Source organism: Notothenia rossii (assembly GCF_949606895.1).
Source record: "Notothenia rossii genome assembly, chromosome: 1".
Classification (NCBI taxonomy): Eukaryota; Metazoa; Chordata; class Actinopteri; order Perciformes; family Nototheniidae; genus Notothenia; species Notothenia rossii.
Window position 1 is genome coordinate 93,185,183 of NC_136912.1, and position 18,357 is coordinate 93,203,539.

At 38.2% G+C, this 18,357-nt stretch overlaps 2 protein-coding genes across 7 annotated transcripts in view; one reads left to right on the plus strand and one right to left on the minus strand.

The window, feature by feature from the left end:
- Positions 1–18,357, minus strand: part of LOC307013683 (transmembrane protein 131-like) — a 179,921-nt gene that overhangs the window by 5,934 nt on the left and 155,630 nt on the right. The window lies entirely within an intron of this gene.
- eps15 (epidermal growth factor receptor pathway substrate 15) overlaps positions 10,056–18,357 on the plus strand; it is a 58,842-nt gene continuing 50,540 nt past the window's right edge. For all 6 annotated transcript variants that reach the window (XM_079641063.1, XM_079641064.1, XM_079641066.1 and 3 more), the window contains exons 1-2: positions 10,056–10,164; positions 14,987–15,028. In XM_079641063.1, the coding sequence (XP_079497189.1) occupies positions 10,138–10,164; positions 14,987–15,028 (69 nt within the window). In that variant the 5' untranslated portion in view covers positions 10,056–10,137. The remainder of the gene's footprint in view (positions 10,165–14,986; positions 15,029–18,357) is intronic.

Sequence of the window (18,357 nt, forward strand, 5' to 3'; positions counted from 1 at the left end):
GCTCAAACACACCGCCATGTTTCTGCACATGGATGATGCAAAAGCTGCGATAACATAGCTGCAGGCTGTTGGAAAAATAAACACTCACTATCGACGTGTTAGTGCATGTTCGAAACATTATAAGTCTATTAGTGAATATTCAAATGTTTGCAATGCATGCAGTGGAAGTGCTGGGAAATCAGTCATTGAGTGAAACAGGGATGGAAAACGTCTTCTTTAGTGGTGGTGATTAAAATAGCTTTAATCTTATGTTTTGCATCTCTTAAGGAAACAGATTTGAAGTTCCTTGTCTATTAGCATATATTGTGCAATGCCAGTCCCTAATTTCAAAATGCCTCAGAGGCCAATGCTCCAAGATTTATAGTTTCTAGTGCAGGGGTGTCAAACTCAAATACACAGTGGGCCAAAATAAAAAAAATGGGTACTAGTCGAGGGCCGGACTGGTTCAATGTTTATAGCAGAACTTATTGAAATTAACTTATTGCACATATTAAACCTGGAACTAACAAAGCTTAAATTATTGCTTATAAAAACAACATTAAACATTAAATAATCAGTTGCATTCATTCTTATGGCTCTATCTGCAGCTTTTCCAGAGTCATTTCTTATGATCACATTGTTCCACAGGCCAACAACAGCTTCAACAAAACTATTTCCCTCAAAGAGAAACCAAACATGCCCTGTTGTCGTGAGAGAGAAAAGTGCAGAAGGAAACATCCATTAAACTCAGTGTGCTGCTCTGTGATGCTAGCTCAGATACTTGGCATCTCATCTTGGGTGCAAGGTCATCAATGTTTGGGCTCAGGCTCTGAGCTGAGGAGACCCTCAGGATGGAGTGAAGGTGTGCGTGCAATATACCGGAGGGCCAGATCTAATAGTAATTACAAATGATCCTGCGGGCCGAAATTAAATCCTCCACGGGCCTGATTTGTCCCCGGGCCTTGAGTTTGACACATGTGTTCTAGTGTATTCAGATCCCTCTTAGTAGTTATTATGGCAACTTTTCAAGGGTTCAAATTCAAATTCGGTAAAATCCACCAATGTTCACACCGCATGCAGTCAAATGAAGCACTTACAATGTCCGTAATACACCCAACCCATTGCATAACATTACACTTTAACATATGACAAACTAGACTCACGCCACGTTTTTTATGTAATCCTGCTGACAACCAAACCAGTCTCACGGCATTTCGTGTTATAGTCACACAGCAATTTATTTAATCTATTGATTCGTGATCACCAACACGATTTTTCGCATTTTTTTCGTGTCACACAGAACGATTTTAAAAGCAATGCATTTTCTATTGGTAGTATGTTTCGTGCCTGTACCACGTCTTCTTGTCCGGGGTCGGGGTGTTGGACCGGAAGCTGTGTGGGTTCATAAAAACATTTTCTTACTCAATATCTCACCCTAAGGCAAGCCTAAACCTTTTATTTTAAGTTGTATAATGTCGGAGTTTTTTTGCCGTCCACGAGGAAAATAAATGGCTCAGAGCCTCAGAATACTGAAATCTGTATCTTTTTAATATTTATTTTTCCTTCTAACTTGTTATTATTTGGTGCAGGCAGGAAACATACTACCAATAGAAATACATTGCTTCTAAAATCGTTCTGTGTCAGAATACTGAAATCTGTATTTTTTTTAATCTCTTTTTCCTTCTAATTTGTTATTATTTACATTGCTTTTAAAATCGTTCTGTGTGACACGAAAAAAATGGGGGAAATCGGGTTGGTGAACACGAATCAATAGATTAATTTCGTGACTATAACACGAACAAGACAACCAGACCAACGAACCAACAAACTGAACCAAACAAACAACCTGTCCGACAGCGGGAAGGAGCAAAGAATGAATAACAAATCTCAATTCATTTGCACATCCAAAGGCCAGAAAGTCGGCTCAACAATAACCTTTAGTTAGCTCTTGAACATAACTTGTCTTGAACTCCTTAACATCTACAGCACCTAAAGCTTTAAAGCAGCTTGTCAGAAGTGATGGCATTTTTAAAAAACGTCCCCATTTTCTCACATGTTGTGAGGAAAAACTGTGAAAACTCAAAAAATAAATAAAATCATTTTTAAATATAGTTATTATATTCATTTAAACCAAGTAAATAAAGTCATTGACTATATTAGACTGAAAACTGATCTATCTTCTGAGGCATAACTGAGTTGCATTATGGGAAATGTAGGATTAAGTGTTTTTGAAGCACAACTTGAAAATAAAAGTCAGGATATATCGGCCTGTGTTGAGCTCATTTTTATTCTCTTTTGCTCCCTCAACTATCTACTGATATACCAAATCACTGCTGTGCTTCTTCAAGACTTTAAGAAAATGCAAACTCTGTGTCTTCATTTTATTTTTCACACCAAATCTTAGCAAGTTGCACCACATAATCTGCACGAACAGAAGCTTATCTAAAACTTGCATTTATCCAAATCAAACGTCTTGTATGACCTGTGAAGTGAGGCTTTGAGTAAGGCATGATAAAACCTCCTCTTAAATACACGTGTTAATTTAAATGTGACCACCAGATGCATTACCCATCAAGCGATGCACCTCAAAGTTTATTCTCCCTAACTTGGGTCCTCGCCAAAATACAGCTTGTTGTGTTTTTGGATGAATCACAAGTTTCGATAGTTTGATTTAAGAGGGGAAATGTGCACACAATAGAATTGACCAGGGTGTGTACAAATACCTTTCTATTGCTGAGGGGAGACAATGATTCACATTTTAAGCACAGGTTTCAGTATTTTACTTTTACATCACGATATATCTTTTTACATCTTATTTAGTTACTGTTAGGATAATCTCCCTGGTCCCCGGCTTGAGCTTGAATCTCAGGACCCATGTATCTGTGATCCTCTCCAGAATTAAAGTAGTCATCACATACAGAGCATCAACTAGTTCCTGAACAGTGTCCTTCACATGCTGATATCCAAGAGAGGGAGTTCCACAGTCACAAGATGGAGGAATAGAAAGCAGTATTCAATGTTTACTTCAGATTAGCTCCACGTCAGAAATGAGCATTGCTTGTCATATGTCTCTCTCCATAGAGGCTGAATTATCATGTTAATCGACATAGCTATCATATGCCTTATTTTTTTATTTAACCTTTATTTAACCAGATAAAAGCATTGAGATAAATTCTCATTTACAATGCTGACCTGGCCAAGAAGGCAGCAACGTTACACATAACACAGACATGTAAAATACAGAGAACACAAGACGAAAAAGCAGTCACTACATTGAGCACATTGGGACAGTAAGAAAGGTACACTACTTATTACTGCAAGAGCAGCTGGAGGTAAGGACCTCAGACAACTTCAGATTTGAAGCACATGCTATTGAGACAAGTGCCGTCAGTTTGAGGCTTGATTGAAGGTCATTCCAAGACCAAGGACCATAATGAAAAAGACTCCTTTTTCCAGCCTCAGTCCGCACAGCAGGGACCTGGACCCGTATCAGGCACTGATTCTGAGGCTGGTAAGAAAACTGGGGGCAGATCTGGCACATATGTAGAGTGGAAGCTTACCTCAAAATGGCTTTATGCATGAATAACAACCAATGCTGCCGCATCCTATGCATACTGAGTGAGGACCATCCAGTTAGGCTATACAGTGTGCATGATGAGTCCTATAGGGTGCATTTGATATGTATCGCAGTGCAGGACGGGAGAGTGGGTCAAGTTTGGCCTAAAACAGTCCTGATGCTCTTCTAGGTAATCATCGTGTTCACAGCTGGGGCTTTTTGTTATCATGTTACTCTGATATTGGAAGAGCACATTCAGGATTTCCCCAACAGTTACTGCGGACTGCCCTCTGCTGGCTGCAAGCTGAAGCTGCGTCAAGTTGGAAAGGTGTGGTCAGAAACAGTGAGAGGAGGAGGGTTGCAAACACTGGCTGTTGGTGAGAACAATTCATAGTTTAATTACATTTTTGCAGGGGTTTGTTGGTACATTACATTCATATTTGCATCGTGGTTCAAGTAGATAAATAACTTTGTTGTCATTTGAGTAGTTAACTACAGCAACTGCAAAACATTTTCGGGGAATAAAAGGAAAAAGATTGTTTTGTAAAGTGTGTAAAAAGGTGCAAGTTGAATAAAAGTTAAGAGAAGTTTGAATTAAGATTGAACAAAACTGACCAGTCGTAAGAGGTGCAGAATAATACTATGTTGGTGGGGTATTTCCTGTCTTGGTTCATGTATGACTTCTGAACAAGTGGGCACTTTAAAAAAATGTTATAATTATATTTTGTAATAAATGTATATAACGTCAATTTGGAATTTTTACTTTTCCTAAATTAGTAACTAGATTTATTTGTACTGTAGCCTTGGATATGATTCAGCTGTTTAGTTAGAAGTAATTGGTAGCTTGAAAGGCTTTAAGATTACCTTCCTCTGTCAGGGAATAATTTCGCCCTACATGTTTACCTTTCGCCCTCTGACGCAGCTGACCAACCCTGATCAGCTGTTATTACATTGCATTACATTTCACTTGTTAGACGCTTTTAAAATAATAATAATAATAAATTGTATTTTGGGGTGAAGTGTCTCAGGGACACAACGACATGCTGACTGCAGTGGGGTTTGAACCTGTGCTCCCCTGATCCCAACACCAACGCACAACCCACTGCACCACACGCCTAGTTATCTCCCTTAAGGAGGGGCTACCCCAGCAAGTTGTTCTTGGTACCAGTTTGTGACCGGGCAGCTCTCGGTTAGAGATAGTTATTGTTGTGGGACACCTGGAACACATCCTTCTCGGGGTGTAGATGACCCCGAGCCATAAGCGACAACTAATGTGATTCAGTGTCCCTCAGCTGTTTAGTCTATCTATTGAAGAATGTTGATTATTACACTCTGAACTAGTTAAACCTGGAGCTACAGGAGGAGGGGTCTTCAGGATTGATTGTGGCATCTCAACCGTCAGACCACGTGGCCCGTGACATGTCTTGTGAATTCTCCGGCCGCAACTCCAAATAAACCGTCAGTGTTTGCCATCAAAGCTCCAGCTCTCCTCGTGTCTCTCTGAGTCCTGACTCCAATTGCTTCAGAAGTTTCCCCCACATTCTCTAACAGTGTTGATGGTGTATTTAAACACTGTTGAACATCATAACAACAAGCCATCATGTGACATTAAAACAATTGATATATGCATTCTTGTTGATAAGCTATTAGTCCCTCTGAAGCAGAAACAGAAAGAGCAATGTTCAGATTATACACTTTATATATTTCCTAACATACCAGTTACTAAAACAACCTCCTTATCCACAAAGCTCCACACCCAGCTCTGTGAGACAGGAATAAAACAAATAGATGATGTGCTCGGTAATTATTCGTCTAGACGGTTTGGAAAGAAGGCACTTATATCATTTCTTTCCCCACAGATGCACAGCGTTTGGTCCGGGGCGCAGCTGCAGAAAAATAAATGCAAACAAAATCACCAGGACTACAAATACTGACACTCCCCTCACACTGTCAATTTGCATCAGCAAGGTGAGTTCACGTTGGGTGTTTTAATGAATACGGTTTTACAAGGATGTTTATTTTTAACCTCAGCTCCTGTAATAAGTCTGAAATAAAGTGTGTGACATTCAGAGCCTTAAGGACAAAATGCACCTATTGAAACACAAACAATCAAAATGTTCTGATCCCACGGACCTCTCATTGACATCTAGAGCCCTGGTTTCAATTTTGACTGTATACTATAAGACTTTTCTCCTGTTCACCTGGTGGGACTGGATACATGCTATTATCCAAAATTCTTGCACAAAATGGCAAAGAAATCTATGAAAGTCAATGTGTTTGCCAATCATTTTCCAGAACCAAACCCCCCTAGCATACATAGCATACAGGAAATAGATATTTTTTGTATTTCAGAAGAACAACATTGCCATTATGTAAACAAATTCTGGCTTAAAATAGGTAAGTAGGTAGGTAGGTAGGTAGGTAGATGGATACATAAGTACTTTATTGATCCCATTTTGGGAAATGTTTGCATTGCAGCAGCATAGAACACAAGGCAATGTACATAAGAGAAATTAAGACACTAGAAATAAACAGTCAAAAATACTATATAAGGGCCTCCTCAAAGTACCAAAAGTAAAACATACGGGCCCCTTAGGTGACATGAGATGTAACTGATATAAAATATTTGGTTGAATGTCATGTAATGTGATATTTAAGGCAGTAATGTCAATTTAGGGGCCGGAGCAACGTGAGCTGACGCCAGTGTTTACCCCCCCCCCCCCAGGCTCCACTTCCATCCGACTGCAGACAACTGTTTCACTTGACCTTGTTCCTTTCCCACCAGCCGGCCAATACCTGAACTGTCAGTGTCTTTTTACAGCGGGCGCTTCAGGTCAACAACGGAGAATACACAAATATATCAGTGTGTGTCTGTCATTCCTCAAAGATGAAAGGTTGAAGTACCCGACCCTCTACGTCCAGTTTTAGACCGTTTCACACGAAGGGCTTGAGGTTCATATTTGGGGTTAAAATGGAATGTCTTTCCTAAAACTTGTAAAAGATTAAATATTCCCTGTCAGGCGATTCCTGCAGGCCCTTCTGAACCTTCTGCAAATGCCTTTCCTTTTTGTCTACTGATTAATGGACACCCCTTTTTGTTTTGTCTTTTTACTTTGTTGTTACTTTGTTGATTGTTTTATTTTCTATTTGACTTCTGTCATTTTCTAATTATTCTCCTACTTTTTGTTTACCTGGTTTGTTTTGGTTGGGAATGTGTGTTTTAATTTGGCATGCCTTCTAAGAGAAGAACAAACAGGGGAAACAAATAAAAAGACAAGAACTGGGGGAATTAAAGATGGAGGAAGACTGCAGGTGGATTAAACAGAGTTTGAAACACCAGTTTTCAGTTTTTCACCACCTATAAATACCATGAGTGCATGCTCACTTCATTAACATACCATGATGACTGTACAAGATCGAGTCCAATTTTGGAAGCAAAGCAGGTTTGGGACGGGTCAATTTAAAATATTTATTTACCATATTGATCTGCTTAAAGAGACACAAGTCATGTTACTGTGTTTCTCCTTGAACATTGTACACTCGAGGCAAAGCTTCCAAATAAAAGTGGGTCTTGTTGGGCTAAAATTCACTCCAAAAAACATCACAGCAAGACATATTATTGGGTTTTCAATAGTCCAGAAAATATGATGGTGGCCTAGAGGTCTAAGAATTGGTTCTAATCTACATGCAGGGGCCAAAGGTTCAATACCGCTTATACATGTAGGACAGGTGTAACATCTTTTGTCTTCAGCTATGCTCAAAGTCTTTTTTATTTGACATTATATTTATGTTAAACCATCGGATTAAGCCGAACCGCATATCATAGTTGAGGTGGTTTGGGCACCTAGTAAGGATGCCACCTGGGCGCCTCCCTAGGGAGGTGTTCCAGGCACTTCCAGCTGGGAGGAGACCGAGGGGTAGACCTAGGACCAGGTGGAGGGATTATATCTCTTTGCTGGCTTGGGAGCGCCTTGGGACCCCCCAGTCAGAGCTGGTTGATGTGGCCAGGGAAAGGAACGTTTGGGGCTCTCTGCTGGAACTGCTACCTCCGAGACCCGACCACAGACCAGCGGGAGAAGATGGATGGATGGATGGCATACCACAGAATGAATCACATTATAAGTGCATTAAAAAACAGTGCTCAGTGGTTTCCTTAAGGTACAAAGGAACAACAATCATCCAGTCACTTTTCCGTTTCCCGGTTTAAAAGAGAAAAACAATGGAAAAAAAGACTTGAGAATAGAACAAAATGTTGGTCACATAAAAGCTTCTTCTTCCAAATAAGTGTTATGAAATATAACCAGTATAGTAGACCATTGTTGTGTAACGTTAATTTAGTAGCACTGAAACAGGGGAGGTGATTTTGGTAGAACTTTATGACGGATCAAGATTTTTGTATATCAGTTTGAAAAATCTTAATTGATGAGGTCATCGATGTGGACACATTTCTGGCCTCTGGAAAATAACATCATAAAACAAAACAAAATATTTAAAACTTCTTAAATTAAATTGTCTTTACATAATGCAGGTAGTAATAGAGGCATGTTGTGAAGTGGGTTGTGCGTAGGTGTTTGGGTCAGGGGGTCACAGGTTCAAACCCCACTGCAGTCAGCATGTCGTCGTGTCCCTGATACACTTCACCCCTAATTGCCCCTGTGGGGATTGTCCACAGTATTGAGTATGTAAGTCGCTTTGGATAAAAGCGTCTAACAAGTGACATGTAATGTAATAGTTAACCAGAATAACATTTATTTAAAGAGCTCTGCTGCCATCTGGTGGACAACAGGTGGAAAGTGAACTGCAGATGCTGAGGGGTTTGTCATCAACTTCCGAAACAATTCAAACATACACGTTTATGGGATTCATTCGAGTAGCATTTTCAGCGAATGTTTCTTTGTTATACAGATTTAAAAGCAAAAGCAAAAGCTGTTTTGTGTTTTTTATTGAATTTATAAAACATATTCAAATGTTCAAACATTTCAAACATGTACTCAACATAATAGTTATAATAGCATACATATTACAATAAAGGAATAAATACATGTATTAATAAACAAATGCATTAATAAATAGGTTAATAAATAAAAACAATACATACAAAATTAAATAAGGACATAAATAATTGAAGGCATATAAAATGTAGTAAAGTTGATACTCAAACATAAGATGAATAATTACATTGTTAGTTCACATATTTATCATTTATTTATTTATGAATATATCTGTATGATATAAACTCAGAACAGCAAACATCATCAGCTTTGGGTTTCTGATAAGATTTCTGATAAATCATTTAAAGTGCTGGTGGACTCGCTTCAAATGAGCCCAAAACAAATAATTAAGTACTACAATCTGGATAAACTGCAGTCAAAGCAGATGTGTTTACAGTCTATGGTGGATTACATGTACACTTGTATTAGTCCTTATAACAATAACAAGCTTATTAGTTAAGCTTTCACTTCAGAAACATATCTAATTACCAGAGGTGGAAGTCCTTGAGCAAAAGTAGAAGTATTCAGATCTTGTACTTGAGTTAAAGTAGAAGTACTCAGATCTTGTACTTGAGTAAAAGTAGAAGTAGACAGATCATGTACTTGAGTAAAAGTAGAAGTACCAGAGTGTAGGAACACTCTGTTACAGTAAAAGTCCTTTATTCAAAATGTTCCTCAAGTAAAATTAGAAAAGTATTATCATCAAAATCTAGTGAAAGTAGCGACAGTAAAAGTAGTCATTGTGCAGATTCGCCCATTTCAGAATAATATATATATGTTTTATGATGATTGATCATTAAAGTGTTCTCAAAGCTGGTAAAGGTGCAGCTAGTTTGAATGACTTTGTATACTGCAGGGTAGCTTGTGGATTTACTCCAGGTGGAACTAAAGGCTGATTTAAGAGGTGATTATATTTCACATCATTCATCCACATTTACAAACTAATTAAAGTTATTCAATAAATGCAGTGGAGTAAAAGTACATAATTTACCTCTGAATTGTAGTGGCGTAGAAGTACAAAGTAGAAAAAAATGTAAATACTCTGTATACTGTAGTACAAGTATCTCAACATTTTCCTTAAGCAAAATACTTGAGTAAATACACTTAGTTACTTGACACCTCTGCTATTACATGGTTAGCTTATGTTATACTGCTGCCTCGTGGTAAAAGATGCATGTATCCTATAAATAAACGAACACCTATCATTACAGTAATGTTTTGGTGAAAAGTAACTCAAAAGTAATATAAAAGTAGTGTAACTTATTACATTTCTGAGAAAGTAATATTGTAATGTACCTATTACTTATAAAAGACATTAACACATAATATGTACTGTAGTACATTTTTGAAGTATCTTGCAACACTGCCGGTAAGTACTCCACCTCTGGTAGCAGCTGGATGCAGTCTGCTGGGACGGTTTTTAATTGACTCCCTTCTTCTTCTGGATCCACTCCGTGTTTTGCGGCAGCCTCTGTGTGTTTCAGGCAGCTGTATGCAGTCTGCTGGGACAGATTCCCTTCTTCTTCCTCTGGATCCACTCCGGGTTTTGCGGCAGCCTCTGTGTGTTTCTGGCAGCAGCGCAGCGTGAAAGCAGTGGGAAGCAGAAACACTATGGCTGCCACTCTGTCTCTCACTCAGGTAACACTGTCTTACAACTCTAATATAACGACAGCTAACGGCGTGTGTACTCCATGTCTTCTGCCGGGGGTACACATGAACATTGTTATATAACCAGGGGAGCGGAAAGGCGATATTAACTCGCCCGTTGTCTCTTTTTTTGGAAGTTTAGTGTTGCTGTGACTTGGAAAAGTTTCTGCCTAATCTCTGTGGGGACTGCGTAAGGGCGTAGCTAGCTAGTTAGCATGCTAGCTAACTAACCGCCAGTTAGTGTCCAGTGGTGGACTGTTTTACAGCCGCTTTTATCATACTTTAGATAAGCCGTGTAACGTTACTTGTCTTCGTTTCGGTTTGCTATTTATTTCTATTCTCGTTTTGTCTTGCTTCGTTTTGCTGCAGGCTAGTTGGTCCCGGCTAAACAGATGTTAGTACGGGATACTCATGTGTTGTGCCTTTACTGTCATTTCTCTGGCCAGTAACGCCTCTGCTAACACTGTTTACCGCTAAAAGTACACTCTGTATTTCTCATAGATTACGTTCAGGGTTCCCATGCTATTTGTGTAGCTTGCTATATGTTACAACCATGGTTATTGCTAATATTATAAATACATTTAATATGCTATTCCTTGCTCACTTAATGTAGATAATATCCTACTTTTAAATGTGGTTAGCTGTAATTGGCCCTTCATAGTGTATATTTGACAGGTTGTCTACAGATTTGTATCTTTTACTGTCAAAATGTATATATTTGACTCTTTAGTTCTGTTTTTAATGTTCTATTTTGAGATGTTTTTATGTTCTACTCTTCTTCATTTTCACATTATGTGCAATGCCTTGTTTACTTGCTGCTGTGAAGAAAACATTTCCATATTTAGGATTTAATCAAATGTATACATGTTCACAGTTTCCCCGTTGACCTTTTAACTGTCAGCTGCTGTTGTTGTCAACAGAAAACACAACATATTCTTAACATTGGTTTTACAAGAAGTAAAAGAGGAAGTGAATTTGTGAAACCACCAGTCAGCACTGCTGTCTCTAAATGTCACTCTGTTGTTAGTCAGTTTAAACATAGTTATGTGTGTTTGTTTGCAGGGAAAATAGGTTATTTAGCAGACAGCAGACAGGTCTAATAATTAGGTTACAGTACTTGTTACCTGAGACAGTGTGGATCTGTCAACAGAGAGGAGCTGTGTGCCAGCAGCAGCTCTGACATGATCTCTCAGACGAGTTCAAAAACCTGGCTGGTATCTCTGTGATGTAACACTTTGTTGGGATTACTTGTTACACATTAATGTGTTCTCAACCCACAAGTGAATGTGGTATTTATTGAACAAGCTAGACTGGTGGTGAGAGACACAATGAGAATTTTGAAAAAGAATCATCAATAATCTGGATATAATGATTGAATGGGTGAAAGCAAATAATGGAGTGGCTAGAACAGAAAAAAGCAATCCTTTCTTCGTCCTATAGTGGGGACATTTTAGTTGTTACAGCAAAGGGGACTGCAGTTAAATACAAGATTAAATAAATAAATTAGTACACTTTGAAGGTAGAAAAAAAGATAAGCAGTCAGTACCGAAATAGCAGGCACATACCAGTAATACATAGAAAGAGTATTTAATTGCACAGTGTTATTTTACAACAGTGTTGTTACAGTATCAAGTAGTGGAAATAAAAATAGCAGCCTTTTAATAGCATTGTAGAATAGTACAAATTGCTTTCTAGTAAATACAGAATATTAACAGCCTTCAAAACCAGGAAAAGACAAACCCTATTAAATTACACTATCAGAAATCTCAACACAATGTCAATAATAATTTCCCAGTGTCAATAATTAATCTAAATATTGTGTAAATACGATATTGTGTGAACCTCTGCACTATCTTCCCATCTGCTGCCTATGTAAGGGCTGGCTCGGCATATGATTGAGGAGTGTTTTTGCAACGCTCATTTAAAGAGTCACCAGAACAATGACGACACTGTTACAGCCGCCAACAGTTCCAGGCACACGATTGTCTCTCACAGAAAAATAAATTGCATTGGCCAGAGAAAGATAAGTGTGTGTGTGTTTGCTCGTGTGTGTGTGTGTAGAAGGTTATCTCGTCGTATATTGGCAGTTGACGAAGCTGACAGATGACTAATGCTGATACAAGCTGTATTTTTGCGTGAGTCTTCTTCTGGGCCTCAGCTCTGTCTTTGCGACACCCTGGTTTTACATGATGGAGAGATTTAACACATGCTAATTTGTTTCTCTGTGATGCAACAAGAGCTTTATGCCATGGTTGAAATGGCCACTCCCCTGTTGAACCATAACTCAGACAACTACCGTCCACTCGTTTCCTCCTTTGCTGCACCTGTCGATTTAAAAGCAAAACAACCGATTGTCAGTTTGAGCTATATGGAGAAGGAACTGCTGATTCCTTTCCTGTTCGGCACAGCAGTGGACGTATGAACACCGGAAAGGGGGGTGCTTAGAGAGGATATGACAGAAGGCAACATTAGCTGTTGTCTGTGGGGGGACGCCCTGTCGTTAAAGTGTCTAACGCTGACCCTCAGTTACGGCTGTGCCTTTAATCGTAGTTTAATCGCAATTACAATTTTGGCCTGGCACAATTACAAAAACAACATAATCGAAAAAAACTATTATTTAACTTTGCTAGGTTGTGACAGTGCACTACAACATATTAATTTTAGTCTAATTTATTTGTATTTATCATATTTATATATGTTTAGTAGCTTGTGGAAGTGCGCTCCAAAATATTTGTTGATCTTGTTTATTGGTATTTATTATTTTGATATTATTTATTTAAATATATCATTTATTTAATTTATTTGTGTATTGGTTTTTCAGTTGAATTATACGTTCAGGGTAATCAACAGTTAAAAAGATACTGTTCAAATTATTATTTGTTTTAAAGTTCAATAAATGGATGTTTCAAAGCCAATGAATAATCGTATTTAATAATCGTGATATCAATTATTGACCAAAATAATCGAGATTATGATTTTTGCCCTAATCGAGCAGCCCTACCATCAGTAGCCTCTTGAAATGTAGACGATATCTTGAAGTCTCTCTGCTCGCAATTTAGCTTCTGTGTCATGGTGACTCAGATGTTTAATGTACGGTGTGAGACACTCAATGTGCTCGTCTTGGCCAAAGGAATCGTGAGTGGTATGATGTAGCTTGTGCGGAGACGATTTATTGATTGAGAACATTATTTGAAGACAGCTTTGACAATCAGTAAAACATTTACCAGTTAAATGTATCTGGTGGGTAGAGTTTGTCATCGACGGGGCTGGAAGCTGGTGACCTTTTTCTCAACTTGTTGTGTTTCAGTTCAGTTCAAGATCAGTTGGTTTATCCCCAAAAAAGAATAGACATATTATTCAAAAACGGCAAAGAAAAATATGGTGCCAGCCCCAATCTGAAGTTTTGATTGCTTTCATGATCAATGCATTTTATATATCATGTTTCCTTAAGACTTCTGGACTATAAAATGTCTTGTTTTGTTAAAATATTCAGTTTTAATATGGAGGAATCAAGAAAATCCACATATTTGAGGGGCTGAAAACAGCTTTTTCTGCTATTTTACAACGAGCTATTCCCTTAAAACAATACTCTTTGTTATCAACATACTTCTGTTATTCTGTCGATCCACATTGAGTTGATCTGATTCGTCGTTGCAGCTCTAGTAACACATTATCCTGTGTTCTTTCAATGCTTCATCCTACCTGACGGTTGACCTCTTTAACCATTGTGCAAACTAGGGCTGCTCAATTATTCGTATTTTAATCGCGATTACGATTATGGCTTGCAACGATTACGAAAACAACGTAATCGAAATAAAATGATAATTTTTTTATAATTACTTGTTTTTTTTAATATACCGTAATTTTCGGACTATAAGCCGCGCCTTTTTCCCTATTTTTCGACGCTGCGGTTTATATAACGGTGCGGCTAATCTATGGATTTTTACAGCTAACGGCCAACACCTTTAACTCTATGGGCTCTACGGCCGGTCCGCGGACCCCCACCTTTAAGCGGCGGGTTCCAGCAGGAAAAGCTGGAGGCCGGAAAAGAGTGAGACAGGTAGCGCGTAAAAGTAAAAGTGGAACCGAGAGTGGAATGTCGCTGCTGCGGCTTATATTCAGGTGCGGCTTATATTCCGAAAATTACGGTATATATTTGTTTGTTTTTCAGTTGAATTATACTAAAAGTTGACGGTAATCAACTGTTAAAAACACACTGTTCACATTTTTTTTCTCCAATAAATGGATGTTTTCAAAGTCAATGAAGAATCGCATTTCATAATCGCAATTACAATTATTGACCCAAATAATCAAATTATGATTTTTGCCATAATCGAGCAGCCCTAAAACTGTTGTATTTCTGTGTCTTCTGTCATTGTAAAAGTTATAAGTCTTATTCTCTGGCTCAGTAAACTGCATATGTCCCTTTGTGTCTGAGCACAGATCAAAGTCACTGTTCATTTCTCCTTGCCAGATGTTTTGGGTCATTGACAAATAATACAGCTGTTTTACACACGATGAAACGCTGAGTTATGAACATATTGGTTAAAGCCTGTGCGTCTGCGGCCGCCATCTGTAACAGATCAGGCTTTTACTTTTTCCTGACAGCTGCACTGGTTCGGAAAGGAACTCGTTTTCTAAAGCCAGCGAACATGTGTTTATGGTTTGAGTTTACAAACTGCAGAACTGAGAAAGCATAATAAAGAGCAAGTTTATTCCCTTAAGGACCATTTAAAAGGCTCATTTTAAGGGTTGGAGAAATGTTTGAATCATTCTGTAAACTCACATGTTGTATTTGACCCTTTCTTTACAGCTTTCCACTGGAAATCCCATCTATGACAAATACTATCGACAGGTAAGCAAATATATCTGCTGCACACACACACACACACACACACACACACACACACACACACACACACACACACACACACACACACACACACACACACACACACACAGCGATGTTGTCTTTTATACTATTGATATGTCTTTCACACACTTAATATTTTATTTAGGATCCCCATTAGTTATTATCATAGTCATATCCAGTGAAAAGATGTATATGTTTCCTGCATTATATCAACATTGATTGCCAACAGGCCAATAGGCCTACCTTGTTTGGTGTGCCTGGCTCTTATGGTGCTTATAAATCTTTTTCCGCAGGTTATTCTGTTGATCACTGCTGACTTTTCCCTGAATCCATTCTTGTGAAAGGTGCACTCAGGTGGATTTTTTTGCGAGCGGCAGGGAGATCAATATACTTTTTGCCTCTCTGAAAATCTCACATCCACATTTGCTGGGTCATTCCAGAATTGGAGGACAATTTAGACAGCAACATTTTTGAAAAATGAACCTTTTATTTTATAATTTTTTTTATGTATTTAGGAAAAACAGATGATAAACCATTAAAAAAAAAGTGATTTTCCCAGCTAAGGCATCAAATGTATATTTTCCAATGAAGAATTACCCCTTTTACTCTAATTATAGTTACAGGGTTGAAAATCAATGCACACTTTAACCCCAGGAATTATTGCAGTAATGCTACTTTCAACGCAAGGACAAACTTGGATATGTAATGAAAGAAATAACTTTGAAATTAATATGCTTTATTCTGATAATATTGTAACAGGGTTGAGTGGGTTAGAGTGCCACACTCTTTTAAGACTGAAAAGATTGAAAAAATAAAAGAGAGGACTTAGTTTTGGTCTACCCATGGCACTAACATGCTTGCTGATGTCACTTCCTGTGTGTCATGTGATTTACAGTTTTTTCACTTCCTCTGCCAATCTAAAAAGGTTTGGGTAACAGGGTTGAACGCATGTTGAGGGACACACCTGTGCAAAATTACTGTTATTTAAAATATGTTTATGATTTAACAAATTGATTTTACCATTACAAGAGACATATATCAATAGAATAATACCAAAAAAAGTAAATAAAATCCCTATTTTAAATGTTATATTTGACATGCAAGTTGGTCACCAGGAAGCGGGGACAAGAGAAAAATGCCATTTTAGGGGATGTTCGAGAGCTATTTGATCATTTAAATAATATTTTGAAACCACTTTTTCTACAACTTTATATACATTTTGTCTCAAGACAAGTATGTTTAACACAACAAGTGCATGTTTTAGCTTTTTGGACATGCATGATTAGATTTTGCATATGGGGACATGAAATGTCGTCCAATTCTGGAATTACCCTTTTATTTTTTTTGAAAAGCCATGGATACCTTGCATTCCACTCACTCCATATTTTCTGTGTCCAGTTAAAAGGCAGGTCATGGGCATCGTCAGGAAAGGTTCGCTAGTGCAGGTGGCAACGGCGGCTGTGGACGTTGTTGGAGCTGTCAAACTCGACCCTAACGCCGCTTACAGTCGGCCGACTAAAAGTTGTTCCGTTCACGTTGTCATTTTTAGACTCCTTCGCTTCTTTGCTTGTGAATCCAAAAGCTGCGGGGCTTGGCTGTTTTCGTTTCGCCATATTTTTTTATTACAAAGCCAGAGTTAAAAAAAATATCAGTATGAAAATATCAAATACCGCGCCAGCATCGCCTGCCGTAACCATAGCAACGTAAGTAGCGTAAAGAATGCAGTGCCGCCCCGTACAGATGGCAACACCCAGGAATATTCACAAATATAAAACAAATATTCAGAAACTGTCATGAACAATGACTAGCCTATTATTTATTTCAAGAACTGTTATTTACAGAAACTAAACATTTCTAATCTGTGTGACACAAATATGCACAATCTTTTTGGGCTTCCCCTATTTATCTCAAAGTCGGCCTTCAGGGGAGCTCCCTCCATCTTCGGGGGAGCCAAGCTCCCCCTGGCTTCCCCCCCATTTCGAACAGTGGTCATAACTAATCCTCCTTGACTCTATATGAAAGATAAGACAAGAAAAATCTGCAAAATCAAAGGTCACATCATGTACACATTATTTGTATTGTGTACCTACATTACCTAAGCTAGCACCTCAAATATATTCAAAACTTCCCATACATAATATTATTTGTAGCCTAAACTGATTTTTAATTTCTTAGTTCACATAAATTAGACTAGATATACTTTATTGATTCCAAATTGGAAAAAGGTTTTGAACAGCCATTTGTAAACAAGGCAGCACATACATTTGAGCTGTTGAGTTAATCAAATATAAAATAAAACAGTATATATTTAAAGAGTATCTATAGTATTCACAATACAAAATATACAGGAAAAAGTAACAATACTCTTTACTAGCTCAAACTACTACTTAAAACATATTTATATCACTGCTGTCAAAATTATCACGTTAACGGCATTAATTAATCTTTGGAATTAATTGCGTTAAAATATTTAACGCATTTAACGCATGTGCAGAATGGCCCGCCCCATACATCCCACCAGTGGCAGCGCTGGGGTAGGCTACAGCCATACCAAGAAATGGCTTAGCCCCACCTTGAACAATGATGTTAAAGTGAGCAAAATAAAGTCCGCCAACTCGCGCCGAGAATTGCACAGACAGCATTTAGTAAGATTGATTTCAGTTGCCACTGGAAATACCGAAGACCATAAACGGCTTTGAAAACTTTTGTCACGTAGTGATCGTCTTCTCAACATCTTTGATAATGTCTTCTGGCTTCTGTTCTATTGCAGGAAGTCCCGACGGAGAATAATTTTGCTGTAGTAGGCCTTTTCCAGAAGTCGGTTAGATCACCGGAGGACAGTGTCTCGGTCTCTCCCCCCCCCCCCCCCCCTGTGTTGATAGAAATCAACACGTAATTAATTAAGACCCCACGGTTTGATGATTGATAGGTGTGTGGGCTGTCTTTCATTTTGACACACAGAACAATGTTATAATAAACATATACTGTATGTTAAATGGATATATCCGGCTTCTTTCATTTATCTTTCCATTCCCACAACAATATACATAAAGAAATGGCATATTTTGGACATATTTCGAATGGTGATTAATCATGATTAATTATTTTTTAAGCTGATTAAAAATTGTAATCGTTTGACAGCCCTAATTTATATATATATTATTACATGTCACTTGTTAAACGCTTTTATCCACAGCGACTTACATACTCAATACTGTGGACAATCCCCACAGGAGCACTTTGGGGTGAAGTGTCTCAGGGACACAACGACATGCTGACTGCAGTGGGACTCGAACTTGCTATCCCCTGAT